General features: G+C 46.8%; 2 protein-coding genes across 2 annotated transcripts; both read left to right on the plus strand.

The window, feature by feature from the left end:
• Positions 1–1742: 1742 nt before the first annotated feature.
• LOC141962680 (dual specificity protein kinase CLK1-like) lies at positions 1743–6941 on the plus strand. Its single transcript, XM_074911043.1, has 11 exons — positions 1743–1805; positions 2484–2574; positions 2986–3052; positions 4649–4765; positions 4901–5067; positions 5147–5241; positions 5328–5457; positions 5606–5688; positions 6244–6323; positions 6546–6636; positions 6732–6941. Exons 1-11 carry the CDS (start codon positions 1743–1745, stop codon positions 6939–6941), a joined length of 1194 nt encoding a protein of 397 aa, XP_074767144.1.
• A 3502-nt stretch (positions 6942–10443) lies between these two features.
• On the plus strand, positions 10444–15429 carry LOC141962683 (peptidyl-prolyl cis-trans isomerase-like 3). Its single transcript, XM_074911050.1, has 6 exons — positions 10444–10476; positions 11137–11211; positions 11997–12090; positions 12741–12808; positions 13262–13380; positions 15013–15429. Exons 1-6 carry the CDS (start codon positions 10444–10446, stop codon positions 15137–15139), a joined length of 516 nt encoding a protein of 171 aa, XP_074767151.1. The 3' UTR covers positions 15140–15429.
• The last annotated feature ends 2367 nt before the right edge of the window (positions 15430–17796 follow it).

The raw sequence follows: 17796 nt of genomic DNA on the forward strand, positions 1-17796 counted from the left end.
GTACCGGTGAATAGCACTAGGTTTTGTAGTGATGTTTATACAATGAATTTACATCTTGAAGAAGGAAGAGGGTTTAATAATGATTTGACTAAAAGGTTACCAATTATTAGATGGTTTTTTGTATTTACATGGAATACCAGTTTAAATTGTTATTGTAATCCTTTTAATGGTGTTAACCTGTGTGTGGAAGTGTTTTATGAGAACGATGGACTGAACAATAAAAGGGGTCTGGATCACTCAAAAACAAAAAGAGGGATCTGTGGAATGCCTGGGAAACAGCGGACATGTTATGAGTGATCCAGACTGAGGGCATCACTGTAATCAGGCTGTAGCTGTTGGGAAGAACAGCGGCAAGGCCGAGAGGATGAGAAACTGCGTGAGTAGCAAAGAGATAAGGATGCTGGGCTGTGGGAAATAAGATGTTTGCCTAACAGAAGAACTGCGTGTGAACACCGTAACGGGACCAACCGTAGAGGGCGTGAAGGCTTGTGGACAGTAGTATAGAACAATCCTAGTTTGTTTGCTTTCATGTGATTGCTCTTCAACAGTATGTGGGGTGCTTTGTACTCGATAAGGTACCTTCGACAGTTTAAGGCGCGCTGTGTTACAGAGTCGAGCTGCCATAGACTTTCTTTTACTTGCCCAGGGGCATGGATGTAAAGATTTTGATGGGATGTGTTGTTTTAATCTATCCGACCACAGTCGATTAATTCAAACCAATTACCATGGATGAAGCAACGTTTACAAAAAACACCAGTGGTTGTCAGTCCTTGAGACAAATGGTTACAATCTGTGTTTGGTCTGTCCCTATGGCTGCAAGGTCTGTTACAAGAAGGATTGCGGTGCTTAGGAATAGCACTATTGATTGTAGTAATTATTAAAATAGCATATAGTTGTATGATGACAAATATTAGTGAATTTATGCTTGTGCAGCCTGCACAAAAAGAAAAAAGGGGCAATTGTTGGAGAACGGCTTGCAGAGAGCAAGGCCATGGGTCTCTGCAGGAGCTGGTCACAGCCGCCTGAGGTAAACAGAGGAAAAAACCCCGGGTACAGTTATGCCTAGCAAAGGACTGTTATGTTAACAAAGAGAGAAACTGAGGTACACAATGGCCTTGATGGTAAAAACCACCTGGGGAAAAAAAGGCAGGCCAGAAGAGGGACGATGCTGTGACAGATCTGAGATGCCACAAGGGGCCGGGACATTATAATGTAGCCTGTTACATGTGTCCAATAGATCTGTGAGGAGTAGGCATGGTTATTGCAGAGGCTTGTATAAGGGGTGATGTCTTTCAATAAAGCTGAAGCTTGCTCAGTCCTTCACGTTGAATCGGCTGCTTGCTTCCTCCGCCCGCCGCACAGGGACACCACGCAATTTGCTCTTTGGAGGATACATTAACTTTAGCCCCTTTTTTACCCCAAGCTGTACATTGAGGGCGATCCTATGGGACAGGATTGCGTCCTAGCGTTTAAAACACATCTGTTTTCCCTCTCGGAAAGGCTGACGGCCTTAGGGGCCCCCTCGCCGCCGGGCACCCCCCGCAGAGGTTCCGACGCGGCAGCGGCTCGGCCCAGCAGCTCGCCGGGGCCTGCGGGGCGTCGCGAGGCCTTCGCCCGCGTCGCGACGCCCGGGCGTGCCTCTGTGACGCGTCGCCGCGCTCCGGGCGGGCTCCTAGCAACGCCTTTTGGCGGCGGGCCGCGGGCCGCCACTCGCGGCGCCGAGCCCGGCCGCGGCAGCAGCGATGGAGCGCCGGAGCGAGCGCCGGGTGCCGGAGAGCGCGGCGGGGCCCTCCCGAGCCGCGGAGGTGGGGCGGCAGGAGGGGCGGCGCGTGCTCACTGCGGCCCCGGCGGCCGGCAGCGGAGGGGCGGCGCCGGGGGCGGGCGGGCGGGGCGGGGCCGGGAGGCCGGCTGCTGCTGTCGGCGGGGCGAGGGCGGCCGGCCGGCGGCCCGGCCCTCGTCCCTTGCCGGGCCGTGCCCACGGGCGCGGGCAGGTCGGGTGGCCGGGGCGCCCCTGCGCGCCCCGCTCCGTGCAGCCGGCGCGTTCTGTGCCCGAGCCTTGTTCCGTGGGCGGCTTAGTTTGGCCACACGGCTGGGTTTTTTTGTTTGCTTGGGGGTTTTTAGAGAGATTAGATAGGGAAGTATTAAATCGTTCACTTCCAAAAACAATACGGTCACTGAAATCCTCAAGTAAGATTCAGTGAACCCATCTTTTAAAAGAAAAACAACTGTGTTGTAATTTTTTGCTGCCTTGCCGCTCTGCGTATCTCACCTGAAAACCTGTTCCTTGCCACGTTTTCCTCCTGCAACATAAAGCCTGTGCCCTGTGAATTTCCAGGGACTGAATTTGAAATTGCGCCTGCCAACTGACTGTGGCCTGGCGTGTATCTGAATGCCCGAATATCTCCCCGCTGAATGAATTTTGTTTTCGGACCTGAATTCACTCGGGTTTATTGATCGGCTGGACAATCTTGTTGCCGTTCCAGAAGAGTCCTCGAAGGAAAAGATCAAGGAGTGTAGAGGAGGATGAGGAGGGTCACCTGATCTGTCGGAGCGGAGACGTACTAAGCGGAAGATGTATAGAACATTCTTCAAAATTTATTAACTTTTCAGATAGATAAGTTCTTTTAGCGTAAGATGTGAGGGGCTTTGCAAGGCTTTTCTTTCTGTGTCTGGGGGTGGGAATTGTTTTTCTTTTCTGTAGAAATCAAATATATTTATTTTTTCTTTTTCCCTTTCCCTCCCCCCCCACCCCCCCCATAGTAAATGAAGTTAATGAACGTGGTAGAATGGGATCCCTGTAAATGTGCCTCGAGAGCTGTCCAATAACAGCTCTCAAACTAGGTATTTACAATTTAAAGCAGCACGGTCTAGAATAGCTTCGGGGATAGTACTTAGTGTTTTTGTGGGTTTTATTTTTGTTTGCTTGTGTTTTTTTAATAGCCGAGTAACTTGCAACTTTTGTGACTGAGGTTTTTTTCTTTATAGATGAGGTTATGGCTAGTTTGGGTGAAGGCACTTTTGGAAGAGTAGTGGAATGCATTGATCGCAGAGCGTAAGTCTTGACTTAAATACGGGTGATTTTTCTTACTGATGCTGTCACCGAGCGGGTCCTGAAGTGGGCGCCTTCGGATTGTGTCAGGTTTTACCTTTACTTCCTCATCTGCTGCTCTGTGTGTTTCTGAAAGGCTGCCGCGGTTCCCAAACCGGGGTTGCTGCTCGTACAGCACCGGGAGGTGAGGGGTGTGCAGGACTGTGGTGGGCGAGGCGATGGGTGTGTCCTCTGCAGGTGCCCCCTGTTACCAAAAACTCGGAATAAAGAATTTATCGACACCAACAGCAGATAAGCAGACACTTCTTTATTGACGGCCGAGTGCGCAGGGGAGTCGTCTCACCGAGAGCGCACACCAAGCATCAAAACGATGCATCTTACGTAGAACTTACTCATACACGTTCGTTAAGTATTCATGCATAAACATATAATTTCTTGGAAACCATCCACATATTCTTCTCCTGTTTCTGATTATGTGCAGTGAAAGCTAGAAATGTCTAGAAATGGGTCTGGGGTGTAATACAGGTGGGTGGCCGCGATCTCCCCCCGCCGGAATTAGCTTCTGCTTAAGTTCACGGTTTCTTGGCCGGTACTCGCAAGCTGTTACAGTTGGTTTTCCTCGGTTCCCATCAATCCTAGACCCTGACAGCTACATGCATTCTTCTAGTTCTATGTATGCATTATAAATCAGGTTATAAATCAACCTGTGTTTGTTACCCAGGTTCCAAACGCTCCTACTGGTTAATTTTGACCAGTCACTCTGGCCTTGGTGCGGGGCCGCACAGGGATTTTAGAGTAGCGTTCGGTTGCTGGTACAAAGTGCAATAAATGTGAACAAATAATTTCTACTAAAATACCCCTTAATTCTATGTTCATATTAAATTAAACATAATTTAATTTCAGTTGATAGCAAATTCAGTAACACCCCCAGCCTGGTAGAGGTCGGGGGCTGTGGTGGGGAGGGGCCTAGAGAATGTGGGGCGAAGCTGCACCCCCCCAGGCGGCACGCCTGGGGCCTGGACCACCCCAGGCCTGTATAATGAGTAAGCTCTCGGACGTCATGTTGCTCACCTTCAGGGATCATCTGTGACGATGCAGGGCCATTGGGTTCCAGCAGTGAGCACCTTACAGGTCACAGATGGATTTTGTGCTCGATGGCGGTTTTGCTCTGTGCAAGATAGCATGAAACTGGATTGTCTCTCTCGTCGCTCTAGAAGGCATCTGACACCTCAGTTACATTTGCACTACTGAAATGACTGAAGGTGGCCTGTCATTTTTGACTGATGGTCAGGTTAGGCCATGGGATGTGGAAGCTCCTCCAGGATTAGCCCGGCGTACATAAACACAAAGGGGAGGTGAACGGGGCCTTTAAGAATAGTACTGATATATAAGGTATGGAGTGTGTTTTCAAAATTTAAAGATTTAGTTGGGTTTGTGCAGTGATGAACCTTCATTCTATTCAGTCTGTATGTACTTAAAAAAACCCCTTTTCTGATGAGGTTGCCATTCTTATCAACAATGTATATGGTGACAATTACTGAATAGTCTTGGTTAAAACCGCTCCTCGTTCTAATCGCTGTTAAAACCTTGTCTTTTCAGGGCAGACAGACATGTAGCTGTGAAAATAGTAAAAAATGCTCCTGGGTACTCCGAAGCAGCTTATGGAGAAGTGCACGTGCTACAACACTTAAAAACGCTGGATCCCAACAATACACAGTGAGTAGACAAGGGCGGCTGTACTTTGTTTTGGCTTTTAAGATTTCTGTGACATCGCTTTCTGGGCCGTATGCCGTATGTATCTCAGCGTTCTACCACTTCTGTTGCAATTGATGGATTTTCCTGCTCTTGCAGCCACTGCGTCCAGATGTTGGAATGGTTTGAGCACCATGGGCATGTCTGCATGGTTTTTGAGCTGCTGGGGCTCAGCACCTTTGACTTCATTAGAGGGAATTGCTTCTTGCCATTTTCGCTGGAGCACATCAGACAGATGGCTTATCAGATCTGCAGATCTGTGAACTGTAAGTATGTTTCTTTTTTTTTGCTTTATTTGTTAGATTTTCTTTACAGAATTTGCTAACTGTGTGTGTTACCTTGCAGTTTTGCACCTGAACAAGCTGACACATACAGATCTGAAGCCAGGAAATATTTTACTTGTGAATTCAGACTACACAGAAGAATATAACCCCGAACTGGTAAGTTGCTGTCCTCTTCCCTACCTCCCCCTCGGCTCCGGTCTGGGTTTACTTGGTCACTTGCACCCCCTTGTGTGTCATTTCAGGAATGCGAAGAACGGAGACTAAAAAATACGGACGTCAAAGTTGCGGACTTCGGGAACGCAACGTATGATTTCGATTATCACAGCCCTTTGGTGTCTACAAGACCTTACAGAGCTCCTGAAGTGATCCTAGGTCAGTAGACATCTGTTCGGCTGCTCTTGAGCGTAGGACTTTCTGCCTGCTACGGAACTGCCACAGCTGTGTCGCCTGTCTCGAGCGCTCGAGCTGTGGAAGTGTTTGCAGTCTGATACACACGTGAACCTTCTGCATCTTTTCACAGCGCTGGGGTGGTCACAGCCATGCGATGTTTGGAGCATAGGATGTATCCTCATAGGATACTACCTTGGATACGCGGTATTTCAGGTAGGTAGCTGTGAAACTCCAAAGGATACAGCGTGTATAATGCTCCTCAGCTTGGTGAAAATATGCTCCAGGGAGGTGGGGACTAAGGGGAAAGGTCTGTGCCAGAAATGAAGCTGCATTTCTCTGGAATGCCAACTTGAAGAGAACAGAAGCTGCAGGCACAAAGGAACGAAGTTCCTCAGCAGAAGAGTGCTCCAAGTTGCTTCCAGTAAACATTGTGGCAGCAGCTTGATGGGAAGGATCACCCTGTGAACATTGGTAACACACAAGCCACACCAGTAACAGATGAGCTTCCTCTATCACCAAATATGCAGCAAATACCTGCATTCTGTCATCTTGACAGTATTGCTGAAACTTATCAACAAAGAAGAGAAAGGATAAGGCAGGGAAAAGAAACTTCAGTGCACTGTAACTTCCTTCAGGGAACAGATGACTAGAGCCTCTCTTTTCTCCTTAATCTGAAATGAGTTGCAGGGTACAGTCAAGAATGAAGTGTGGTTCTTGATAACTTCCTCTTAAGGACACACAAAAATGTCTCTCTCGCCTTCCTTCCAGACCAATGACGACAGAGAACACCTGGCCATGATGGAGCGAGTACTGGGGCCTTTGCCAAGGCACATGATAGAGAAAAGCAGGTAATTACATTTTCTGTGCCTGGACCGCTATAGTTTAAATATTTTCAGATTTGGCTTAACAGCACGTTTTTTAAGAAGTTTAATAAACTCGGATGCACCTTTGGCTGTACTTAACAAGCTGGCCACCTTTGTGGAACAGTCCCAGATCAGTTCCCAAGAACAAACGTGCTGATAAACTTCTAGCGAATCTTTGAATAACAAGCCCTGGTCTGTTTGTTTAAGGAAACACGAATATTTCCATCATGGCCGGCTGGACTGGGATGAACACAGTTCTGCTGGAAGATATGTCTCCAGTTGGTGTAATCCCCTAAAGGTAAGATGGCAGAGGGAAAAGGCGCTTGCGGAGAGGAGCTTTAAGTACAATTCCAATATTAAAACCCCCCATGTCGTGTTGTTGTCTTCCTGAAGGAATTCATGACCTGCCACAATTCAGACCACAGGAACCTCTTCGACCTCATTGAGAAGATGTTGGAGTACGACCCAGCCGAGCGCATTACTCTGGAGGAAGCACTGAAACATCCTTTTTTCTCGCCCTTGAAGCGGCAGAAAAGGAAGCTGCCTCCTGTAGCTGAGAAGGCTGATGCAGATGTTACACCAAAGAGACAAAAAAAAAATTAATTCATAAACGTACAGGTTATTCATAAACGTACAGTTTTCCTGTTTTCTAGTGACTATTTTTATAAAGATCATGAAACAGCAACATAGTCTTTTACCTGTGAGATAGAGGTCAGCTTCCACTCCCTTCAGGATGCTGCTCCCAGACCCAGCACAGAGAACAGCTTCGTCACTGGGGATGCTGCAGGACACAAGGGGCCACAGTTAAAGTCCTTTTCCTCTGTTCAGGCCTCACGTCAGTATTGCTATCGTTTCACAGTAACTACCACCTCCATTTTAGGGCCAATGAAAATTTGTTGGAGGAAGACACACATCTGTCAGCCTGAAAGAGTCATTGGGTTGATAAGGGTTTTTAACAAGGTTTTATAAGATTGCTGTTTTATAAGGCTGGATAACACTGATTTAGCGCATATCCTAAAGAGGTGCAACACAAAGATGCAAATATTGCACTTGAATCCATTCTCCCTGACCAGAAGTGATGACTGTTGTCTCTATTAGGCACAATACAGGATAAAAGTCCTTTGCAAACAGTGAGACTTGCACTTTATAAATTAAGGGTGGCGATTTAGAGTCAGTGGTCTAAACTTTGCAATCAATGCTGCACCCGTTCCAACTACATCCAGTACCACAGTCATGCATCTGAAAATGTCCCCTAGTGTTCGTACCTGGTGTTCCTCTCCAAGACAAATTCCCTAAAATACATTTAGGGTACTTAGAAGAATCATACTGGGGGGAAAAAAAGGGAAAAAAAAAAAAAAGTCCTCAAATCATACTTGTAAAAGCTGGAAGAAAGGAAAATGAGGGAAGGTCCCCGCATAAAATGGCATATAACAACGAACCATTTAACGTTTTTTAAACGGAATCTCACCAAGTCCCTTTGTGAGCCAGTTATTGACTCCATGAGGTATGGCATCATACGCCGTATGCGGAGAGTAAATTCCAATCCTGTGCTCCAGGGCTCGGACCACCAGCCGTTCCTTCCAGGTCTTCCACGTTACTCGCTTGAGCGGTGTGAATACGGGAGGGTGGTAAGAAAGAATAAGGTCTGCCGCCTTGTGCACCGCCTCTTCCATCACCTCCTCGGTGAGATCGTTAGTGAGGAGGAGAGTGTTCACAGCGTGGGGAGGGCTTGGTTCCACCAGCAGCCCCACATTGTCCCAGCTTTCAGCCAGAGAGGGGGATGCAAAGTCACCGAGGGCAGAAACGAGCTCCCCGAGGTTCATGAGGGAGCGCGAGGGCAGGAGGCCCAAAGCGCGGAGGCAGCGGAGAGGCCGGCGAACCAGCTGAGTGCCGGGCAGCAGCATGCAGCTATCTGTAGAGGGGGCGAAACCACGCAGGAATAAGCCCTGGGAATTCGCTGGCTGGCAGAGCAGAGGGAAGAGTATTGCAGCGGCGAATGCCGCCCCGCTGACAGAGGGCAGCGCGGCCCGGCCTCCCCCCAGCAGGCGCTGCCGTCGGAGGCGCGCCGGCCGCGGGCTCTCCCTCCTGCCTCCGGGGCGCTCCCGGCGAAGCACCGAAACCGGCCCTTTAGAATCGTGCCAGAAACGTACGGAACTTGCCCCTCACCCATCCGCGCACGCTGCAACCGACCCGCGGGATCTAACCGGAGAAGCGTTTGCCTCTCGCGGGGGGGGAGGCGGGGGCCGGGGAAGCAGGCAGGACCGGGGCAGGCAGCCTCGAAGCGCCGCCGCGGGACCCCACGCTTACCTCACGCCGGATCGCAGCCGGAGCTGCAGAGCGGAACCTGCGCTCGGCCCGGCCCCGCCGCTTCCGCCGCGCTAGGGGGGCGGCCGCGGCCTCTTCGCCGCGCCGGGCCGGGCCGGCTCTGAGCCGCGGCGTGGGCAGCCCGGCCCCTTCCTGCCCGCCCGAGGGGAGCCGGAGAGCCGTTTCCCGGCGGCCGGCGCCGGGCCCGCGTCCAGCCTCGGCAGGTTTGTGCGAGGCCTCCGTGGGGCCAGGCGAGGGGGAGGGCGCCGGGGCGGCGCGGGAAGGCCGAGCTGGCGGCCGCGGGGATGGCGGGCGTCCTGGGTGGGTCGCTCGCCGGTGGAGGAGCCGGGCCGCGCCCTGCAGCAGCGGGGCGAGCGAGCGGAGCCGGCGTGCCGTGCGCGTAGGCCGTCGGAGCAAGTACCTCGCATCGGCAGGAAAGGAGCGGTAGCTCCGAGCCATCGCTGGTCAGGTGGGAGCCGAGGGCCGCTGGGTTGCGGGGAGCGCGCTCGTCCCTTGGGAGGCTTAACCGGCGGGTGCACAGCGCCGCGGTGCTCGTCCTGGCGGCCCGGTGCTCGTCCTGGCGGCCCGGTGCTCGTCCTGGCGCCCCGCCACCCTGGCAGGCAGTAGCCGGGGTGAGGGGCCGGGCCGCGGCGGGCGGGTCCGCCGGCGCCTGCCTGAGGCCTCGCCGAACCTGGGGGCTGCCCAGGGAGGGCAGCACACGCCGAACAGAGTGGCCTCTAAAGCTCTTGATTTCCACAGAACTGCGGTTTATCGTCATCCTTCCAAAGGCTGTTTTTTAAACTACTACTACGATAAAGGCAGTCTGATCCGGTGCTCGAACGCAGGTAGCTGTCTGTTGCAGATACTGGCAGCTGTCAGAAGGTGGCTCCGAATCACACCTCCCTTTAGGAACTGGCATGTGGCTTTTCTCTGTTAATTTCGGTCATTTATAAAAAAATACTCTTTGGAAAAGCTGAGATTGCTTCGTATAGACCTTCATCCTAGGAAAGGGTTTTTTGCCCCCACCCCTCTTTCTACGTTATTTTGTTCTGCTCCTTTCTAGTTCTTTACATGCTGCATAGTTACAAGTAAATTGCAATAAAATGTTTATCCACAGAGTCGCTTGAATGGCACTGTAAAACTGTGTGCTTTAAAGGCATAGGACCACACAGATATTTCAGAATCAAAAAGAACCGTGGACTGTTAGGAAAAAGCCCAACGGGTTTCATATGTTCATATGTTTTCTTTGCAGAAAATTGCTGTAGACGATCTACCTCAGCTTTTGAATAAGCAGACATGGTGAGAACAATAGCCCTTTCTATATATTTTACTTCTTCCTGAAATGGTCATCTAGTGGAAACTGAATATCTGCTCTGCATCTCAAAGGAATACGCATTTTATTCTGCTGCGAAGAACTGGTAATGAAAAGTTTAGGTTTTCATTTCAGACTTCTAACGAGATATTGTAGAAAGGAAAATAGGACAGGTTACATTGGTCTAAAATATAATTAGACCTTCAGTTCTCAGAGCCTAAATTTTAATCCTACTTTGGCCAATATTTGGTAATCCAGTTTGGTTTCTTTTACCATGGAAGCATTGTTCAGGTCGCAAACACACAGTCCTGCTTGAGTGTATGTAACCTACACTTGCAGGCATTTACAGTTTTTGCAAATCAGGAAACGAAGGTAAGACCGTGTGTCTTAAACTGTCCATACACCTCTTAGAGCATCTTCATGGACATTGTAGACTACTATCTTCACTTCTTTACTCGTATACTTCTGGGAAAGTATGCCAGTATCGGCATGATGCTGATTTTTCTTGTACGCTTCTCCCGAGTATAAACCCACAGTATCTTTTTTTTTTTGCATAGTTTAGCACTTTCCGTAGGAGTACTGTGATATATTTGGCCTATAGAGATATATTTGCTTAGGTGGATGGGTAGCTGCCATTTTAAATTTTGTGAAGGTTATTTATAAATTCTTAAGAAAAGTGTGTCATTGTGTAGATTTGCTTGTTTGTGAAGGCAGATTTTATGTGGTGCCATTCAGAACTAGCCTTATCACTCAGAAGGCTTCTGGCAACTAACACACACCAGTTGTTCCTCTGACTGTAAAGCAGTGAGGTGTGTGTGCCACACTATCACCTGAAATGGAGAAAACCTCGATTCTTCAACTTTGCAATGCAGTGACTGTGCAGGTGCAGTTTGCAAATGATTAATGTATCTCTGGAGTGTAACAGCGTGAAACAGAGCTGCTGCATTCCTGTGCTGAACTTGATGTGTCCTGAAACTAAATGAGACCAAGTGCTTTCTGGTCATTTCACTGGAAACGAGGAAGAGGAAGGTTTCTGACAGTAGCCTTGCCTGTGGCCAAATAGCGGAACAGTGTTTATATGCATGTAACGTTTGCGTATGTTCTTGGTGGTGCTAGGACATAAAACTGAGTCTGTTAGTATTTCGTTGCTGATTTCATTATTATTTTCTGCCTCTTGCCCAGGCTGTCACGCTGCATACTGACGTAGGCGATATTAAAATTGAACTGTTCTGTGAGCGGACACCAAAGACCTGCGAAGTAAGTCAAGTAACAGAAGCGGGATTGCCTAGTGTCAGAACAAAGCAGTAGAAATAGTGAAGACTGTAGAGGAGGTGAAGTGGCTTTTGCAATTCATCTTTTCACGTAACAGAATACTAATATTTTAAGCCGGTACAGTGCCTATGCCACTTGTGGAAATCGTGCACTGTGTCATACTGCCTAGAGCTTTGCTGCCCGTTTCTCACCAGATGAAGTTTAGCCAAGGGCCACTTCTCTTCAAGTTCCAGCATCTCCCAAAGTGCCCTTTGCCCTTATGGGGAAATACGGCACATGGCCTGGGATTCCCCAATTTCCCTGGGTTTGCTCACACTTGCAGAGATTTGGTTTTAAGAGAGTGACAATCGCTCCCAGTTTGTCAGAGGCCCCAGGTTTTCCTTTCTGCAATAAACTTAAGCTTAAATTCAAATAATTGACCTTTTAACTAATAAAACTGAGGCATGAAGTTGTTGATTACCAAATTGACATTTACAAAATGTTGAATGAGAGTGATGCTTCTGAGCATGTCTTAGGCTTCTTGTTTGTTCCTCAAGTCAGACAGCCTTGTGCTGTAAGCTTTATTTAAAATCCTTTGTATCTGTGACACTGTCAAAGGGGCACATTAACTATAATTTGCTTATGACTGTTCTGTGGCAATTGGAATTCAGGTGGTCACCACGCAAAGCAGAGGCAAAAGGGTTAGACTTGGTCTTGCCAGTGCTGTCATTTTAGTGAGAGGATATTTGTTTCTGAATTGTTTGTTAATGTGGTTTGTTTCACTTCCTTAGAATTTCCTGGCTCTTTGTGCTAGTAACTACTACAATGGATGCATATTTCACCGGAATATAAAGGGCTTCATGGTTCAGACAGGAGATCCATTAGGTAAATTCTTCTGTTCGGGTCTCTCTATAGGAAAATAAAATATAAATAAAAGGAAATGATAAGTATGAAAGTTTAAAACCAAAATGTAAACAAAGTAAAAGTAAAATATAAGAATTATTGTTTTGTTGACAGAGGGTTTTATGGGGAGATTAGCTTTCTGTGATGAGTTTACAGAGGAGCAGCCATTACCCTAGTTCTAAATAAACATGCAGTAGTAAAGCATTCTACAGACTTTTCCAGCTGTTTCCACTAAATATGATGGTTCTGCTGGCTCACCAGAGGTGGAACGGGTAGCAGTTGCTATTGTGGTTTCTCTGATTTCTGCCTGAAAGGCTACACTGCCTTTAAAGCATTTGGGGGAAATGTCCCAGACAGCGTCAACTGTTTGGGGGAAAATCCGATTCAACTTCGGGTTTGTACTCATACTGAATTTAATTTGAGGATATGTCAGTGCCTTGTTCTGCTACTTAATAGATGTCCCTTATTTAGAGTTATGTCTCTGCTGAGTAACAAGACACGAGCACCTGATCCCTGCCTCAAATGAATCACAGGCTATCTGTGGTCTTTGTTGTAAAATGTTATAACAGTACATTATTTCTAGAATTTTCAGTCTGAAAATCCAGTAGTGTATTGTGGTGCTTCTTTGTCAGGCACTGGGAAAGGAGGTAACAGCATCTGGGGCAAGAAGTTTGAAGACGAATTCAGCGAATACCTGAAGGTATTTCTGTGCTCGCAATATGCGGTTATTTTCATACGGATTTTCCTTACGGATTGGAGAACGCTCAGCATTGTGTTGTACTGTATTAAATACCTTTCTATTAACTGTGAAGCAAAGTCTAATCCTGCAATAAAGGGATAGAAAGCTTCTTGTTAGAAGGGGAACAGGCATTTCTGTACTTGGCAAGTTAAGTTTGAGGGTTTTCGTCACCAAGAACAGAAGTAGAAAGAATTTGTAAGTGCTTTTCATGTTCTGAAGGGAAAGAAGTAATTTTTCATTGTAAGGGCAATTTTGAGGAGCTAATTATGGACTGTGTTGGAATATATTTGCAGTCGAGATTTTTTTCCTGATAATGGTATTGAAGCAGAGTACTAGGTCACAGAGCACTTCGTGCAGGCTAAAGCCCTGCTTCTACACATGTGTATCCATGTTGAGGTTTTTCCCTTCTTTCAGCACAGTGTCCGTGGGGTAGTTTCAATGGCAAACAATGGCCCAAATACCAATGGATCACAGTTCTTCATCACTTACGGCAAGCAACCGCACCTAGACATGAAGTACACTGTGTTTGGAAAGTAAGTGATCCGACTGCAAGCCACCGTACCATAGCGTGTGGAGGATCTGAATATTTCAGGGCACATGCAATGCAAATTTAGAAGCTTCTGGTTCTAAACCTGTTTAAAATATTGGCTGTATATATGTAAATGTATGCTCTTGCACTGTCACCAGAATTAGTTGCTCGAAAATGCCACTCCCTTCTTCACTGCAGGGAATAAGGATATTAAAAATTACCTCAATAATGGACCATTCTTTTTCTTCTTCTCTGCCTCCACACCCCCCCCCCCCCCCTCAGTTATTCCAGCTTGCCTTTTCATCCATGGCCAAAGGGCTGCAGCCTGATTTTCAGCAAACTCCAGAACAACTGGATACATGGTTGTAGGGTTTACTGAGAAACAAGAATCTGATCTGGGACTGAATCTGGCAATGGGTGTGGTACTGATGATTGTACTTCTGTTTAGGTGGAACTGTCTGTTGGTCAGATAAAAACCACAGAGCTTGTTTAAGATGCATCATTATTTAAAACATTCTTAATAGACACTACTGATAATGGATCCTTAAAGCAAATGTTCGATTTTTGAGTCTTTCAGATTCTGCTTTTTCTATCTCAAAATCATGGTAGTCTTTTCTTTTGCTTGTTAAAAAGTCTCTACTGTACAAGTGAATCTGCTGAGAAAAAGTTGCCTTTATTAAATGGAGTAAAATATTCAAAGGAAACTATTGAAATGTGAAAATACAATTTTCTATCAAATGTATTGTTTATAGGCATCTAAATACAGGTGTTCCCTTCATTTCTGAGTTGTTTAGAAGTGTGATTGACAGTAGGTGTTTTAGACTTGTTAGAAAAGAGTAGAGGCTCTGACAGGGGAACTTTGCCAGGTTTTCTGTGGCAGGTTTAAGATACTCCAGCTGCAGTTGCAGAATCAGCAGGACAGCACATGCAGCCCCTGCTGGCCTGCAGTCCCGGCGTCCTAGATTCAAAGCGTTGATGAATGTGACTGAACTGAACTGTGAACAGCACAAGGTGTTTTCTGCCAAGTCCGTTACTGGGAAATAAACTATCAAGGTTTACCAGAGCTAGTTACTTAAACAAAAAAAATAAGAGGTTTATTACAACAATCTCTCTTGCCACTTCTTCAGCCTGACAGGAGATCCGAAAGCTTAAGCATGTTTGTACCACTAGATTTACACAGTTATTTATGATTCGGTCCAATCTTGTCTTTGAGTCAGAAGGTTAGAAATGATAGTTTCACATTTGGAAATGGATTTTCCGGCCATCGGATTTCCGTCATTCACAGTGAAGTTTTGGTATGGAGAGCAGCTTGCTGCTACTGAAACCTACGGTATGATTGGTCGGTCCTGCCTGCCAGGAAGTGCAGCCAGGGTCTTTATACAGCTACGGCTGGTGTAAACTATGATACTGTCAGGTCAGTGGGAATTGTTTGTGCTTTTCAGCAGAATCTGTCACGGGTGCTTAATATTTCCTTTCAAAATATATGCCATATATAATGTTTTGGCAGTCTTACTTGTACCATTTGCTTGCAAAGTCTTTGCCCTGTGATACTTCACTGTAAACTGCTTTGAGATATCTCAGCTGTGAAATCTAAATCATTATTAGGAGATTCCCAGCATTTCTGCTTTTCTTCCAGAGTTATTGATGGCTTGGAGACCCTGGATGAGCTGGAGAAGCTGCCTGTGAATGAGAAAACCTACCGACCTCTCAATGAGGTTCGCATTAAAGATGTGTCGGTTCATGCCAACCCTTTTGCTCTGTAGCCACAGAGTGCCTCGACGCATTCTTTAGAGACTGGTCAGATGGACTGCTGGATTATGGAGTTTGAAGTGCCATTAAAGAGGGTTACTTGAGCTGGATCGTACCTTTGTTCCTTTTGAATCCTTTGAATGCAGGATTTTCAGGAGTTGTGACATTGTTTGGGAGTTGTCACAGAAAAGTCTTGTGCTTTAGAAGTCAGTTTTTCCAGAGTATCTTCTAGTATTTTGATTTTTAAACATTGCTTTTAATACTTGTAAAACAAGACTTTTAAAAATACATTTTTTCCGCCCCCAATCTTTTGTTTTCTGCCTTATCTTTCTTAGCGATACTATGTTGAAACAATGTCCTTTTCTACGATTTCATACTCCCGGTTTTCTGAAACTTTCTCGTGTAAATTCTAACTTTACTGGTTTTTAGAAAACTGACTAAGATGTGCAATGTTTTCCCTTAGGCGAGAGCAGTGTCGTAGACGAAACCTTTCTCTCCTAGAGGATTAAAGACCGTGTTTAGAGGAGTGCTTGCTCTTGCGCTGCTGTGTGGGAATGGTAACCTCTTCAGCCTCCCCAGCAGGTAGATCGGAAACAATCGCTTCTGCCTCTGGCACAGCACTTCTGGTATGAAAGAGTGTTGGTGTCTTTACATAGCTGTTGACCAAAACTAGGTAGCGTTTGGTCTTACTTGACACCAAATGTTGTTGGACTCAAGAAAATCTGCAAGAAAGTAGAGAGGTATCTGAATATTGACTTGTCAAGAGGAAGCATAAAATACATGCATACTTATGCGTGTGTTTGGGTGCATGTATGTATATTGCTGATCCTATGCTCAAGTCACTTGGTATAGTAAGCATAAAATAACCTGACTCCAGCAGGGAAAAAAGAGTGATTTGTATGCATCAGAAAAGCAGTTCTCCACCTTGAGTATACTGGGAAAAGCAGAATGTTCTACTCTTCCGTGTTGTAGATTTCAAACATGTATTTTTGCATCAGTTTGTTTTCATAAAGCAGGAAAAAGTCAACTCATTTCCACGGAGACTCTATAATATGTAGAGGCGAGAGGGTATATTTCCAGTTCCAGCTGTGCATGAAAGACCTGGACAGGAGAGTACCCACAGTTCCTGCATCCAACTCCCACCATTCCCGCAGTCCTCTTGGGACTCAGCATCACTTCGCAAAGTTCGTTCTCATATATGTGCCTTGTAATCCTTGGGAGGTCCGGGTCCATCTGACCTGCAGTCTGTTTCAGACCAGTATTTCCTGTTCTGAGACTTCCCTCTCAAAATAAAGAGGAGAACTTACTGAAGAGGAAGGCAAAGGTATGCGGGATACAGATAACTGAGGCATTAATGAGTCAAGTTAATCAGTACCCTCTCTGGGACAAAGTTGCTATATTCTGTAGGAAGTGTTACTTAAAGCTCCTAGCCCATGCTGCAGACTTAATACATTTTACCCTAATAACTCAGGTAAAGGATTTAATTATTTTAGCTCTGTGCTCTTTGCCATATGACTGGTGGTAAGAGAAAGTAGACAGAAGCATGCAACTGCACGTTTGACTGCCACGCTGACACTACCGCCACGCAGAAGGAAGGACAAACGGTAAACTTTCCGACAGTGCAAAGGAATCGGTAATTTAAAATGCTGACACCTAGCGCTCAACTGGAAACAATTTCTGGTCCATTTTTTCCCTATGCAAAAAGAAGTCTGTTATATGAAATGTGTGAAACACAGGGATGTTGGAGAACGGCTTGCCGAGAGCAAGGCCGTGGTTCTCTGCAGGAGCTGGTCACAGCCACCTGAGGTAAACAGAGGAAAAAACCCCGGGTACAGTTATGCCTAGCAAAGGACTGTTATGTTAACAAAGAGAGAAACTGAGGTACACAATGGCCTTGATGGTAAAAACCACCTTGAGAAAAAAAGGCAGGCCAGAAGAGGGACGATGCTGTGACAGATCTGAAATGCCACAAGGGGCCGGGACATTATAATGTAGCCTGTTACATGTGTCCAATAGATCTGTGAGTAGTAGGCATGGTTATTGTAGAGCGCTTATAGAAGGGGTGATTTCTTTCAATAAAGCTGAAGCTTGCTCTGTCCTTCACATTGAATCGGCTGCTTGCTTCCTCCGCCCGCCGCAAGTGGCGCGCCGAACAGGGTTACCCGAACCCTGCTTTTCCACCGAACGGAACCGGGGAAGCGGCGGAACGGATTTTCGGAGCAGGAAGGCGATAAGGTCGCTGCCTGGTGCAGTAGACGTGTGCCGTCCCCTGAAGCGCCGGGATTTGTAAGTCTGACATTGGAGCAGCGGATCCACAATATTGCTTCAGGGGGTACTGCGAACCGAGGGGGCTACTGAGGAATCGGCCGCAGCCGTATAACCGGGAAAGGCCATAAGGAATTATATAATGAAGGCTGAATTTGGGGAAACCTAGGAAAAGCCAGCACTGGTCGTTAGCTACTGATCGGATAGTCCTGAAGGTCGTCAAGCTGCGATACAGGAAAGGAATTAAAAGAAGTCTGCCCGGGCAGGACAATGGAACAAGAGGTAGCCCTAAGACTTTTTGCTTTTTAGAAAAGCGGGGAGTAAGTCCGATAAAAAACTTACCCGCGCTGATTGGTCTGGGCAAGGCTAAGGGACACTTTAAAGAGCCAAATTTATTGTTTGAAGA

The sequence above is a fragment of the Athene noctua genome, chromosome 7, assembly GCF_965140245.1.
Source record: "Athene noctua chromosome 7, bAthNoc1.hap1.1, whole genome shotgun sequence".
NCBI lineage: Eukaryota > Metazoa > Chordata > Aves > Strigiformes > Strigidae > Athene > Athene noctua.

Bases quoted from the DNA above. Each gene is read 5' to 3' on its own strand.
- LOC141962680 (XM_074911043.1), top strand. From the start codon at position 1,743: ATGGAGCGCCGGAGCGAGCGCCGGGTGCCGGAGAGCGCGGCGGGGCCC. The intron at 1,806-2,483 runs GTGGGGCGGCAG...TTGCCGTTCCAG, and splicing joins GGCCCTCCCGAGCCGCGGAG to AAGAGTCCTCGAAGGAAAAG. The intron at 5,068-5,146 runs GTAAGTATGTTT...GTTACCTTGCAG, and splicing joins GATCTGCAGATCTGTGAACT to TTTTGCACCTGAACAAGCTG.
- LOC141962683 (XM_074911050.1), top strand. From the start codon at position 10,444: ATGATGCTGATTTTTCTTGTACGCTTCTCCCGA. The intron at 11,212-11,996 runs GTAAGTCAAGTA...TCACTTCCTTAG, and splicing joins GGACACCAAAGACCTGCGAA to AATTTCCTGGCTCTTTGTGC. The intron at 13,381-15,012 runs GTAAGTGATCCG...CTTTTCTTCCAG, and splicing joins AAGTACACTGTGTTTGGAAA to AGTTATTGATGGCTTGGAGA.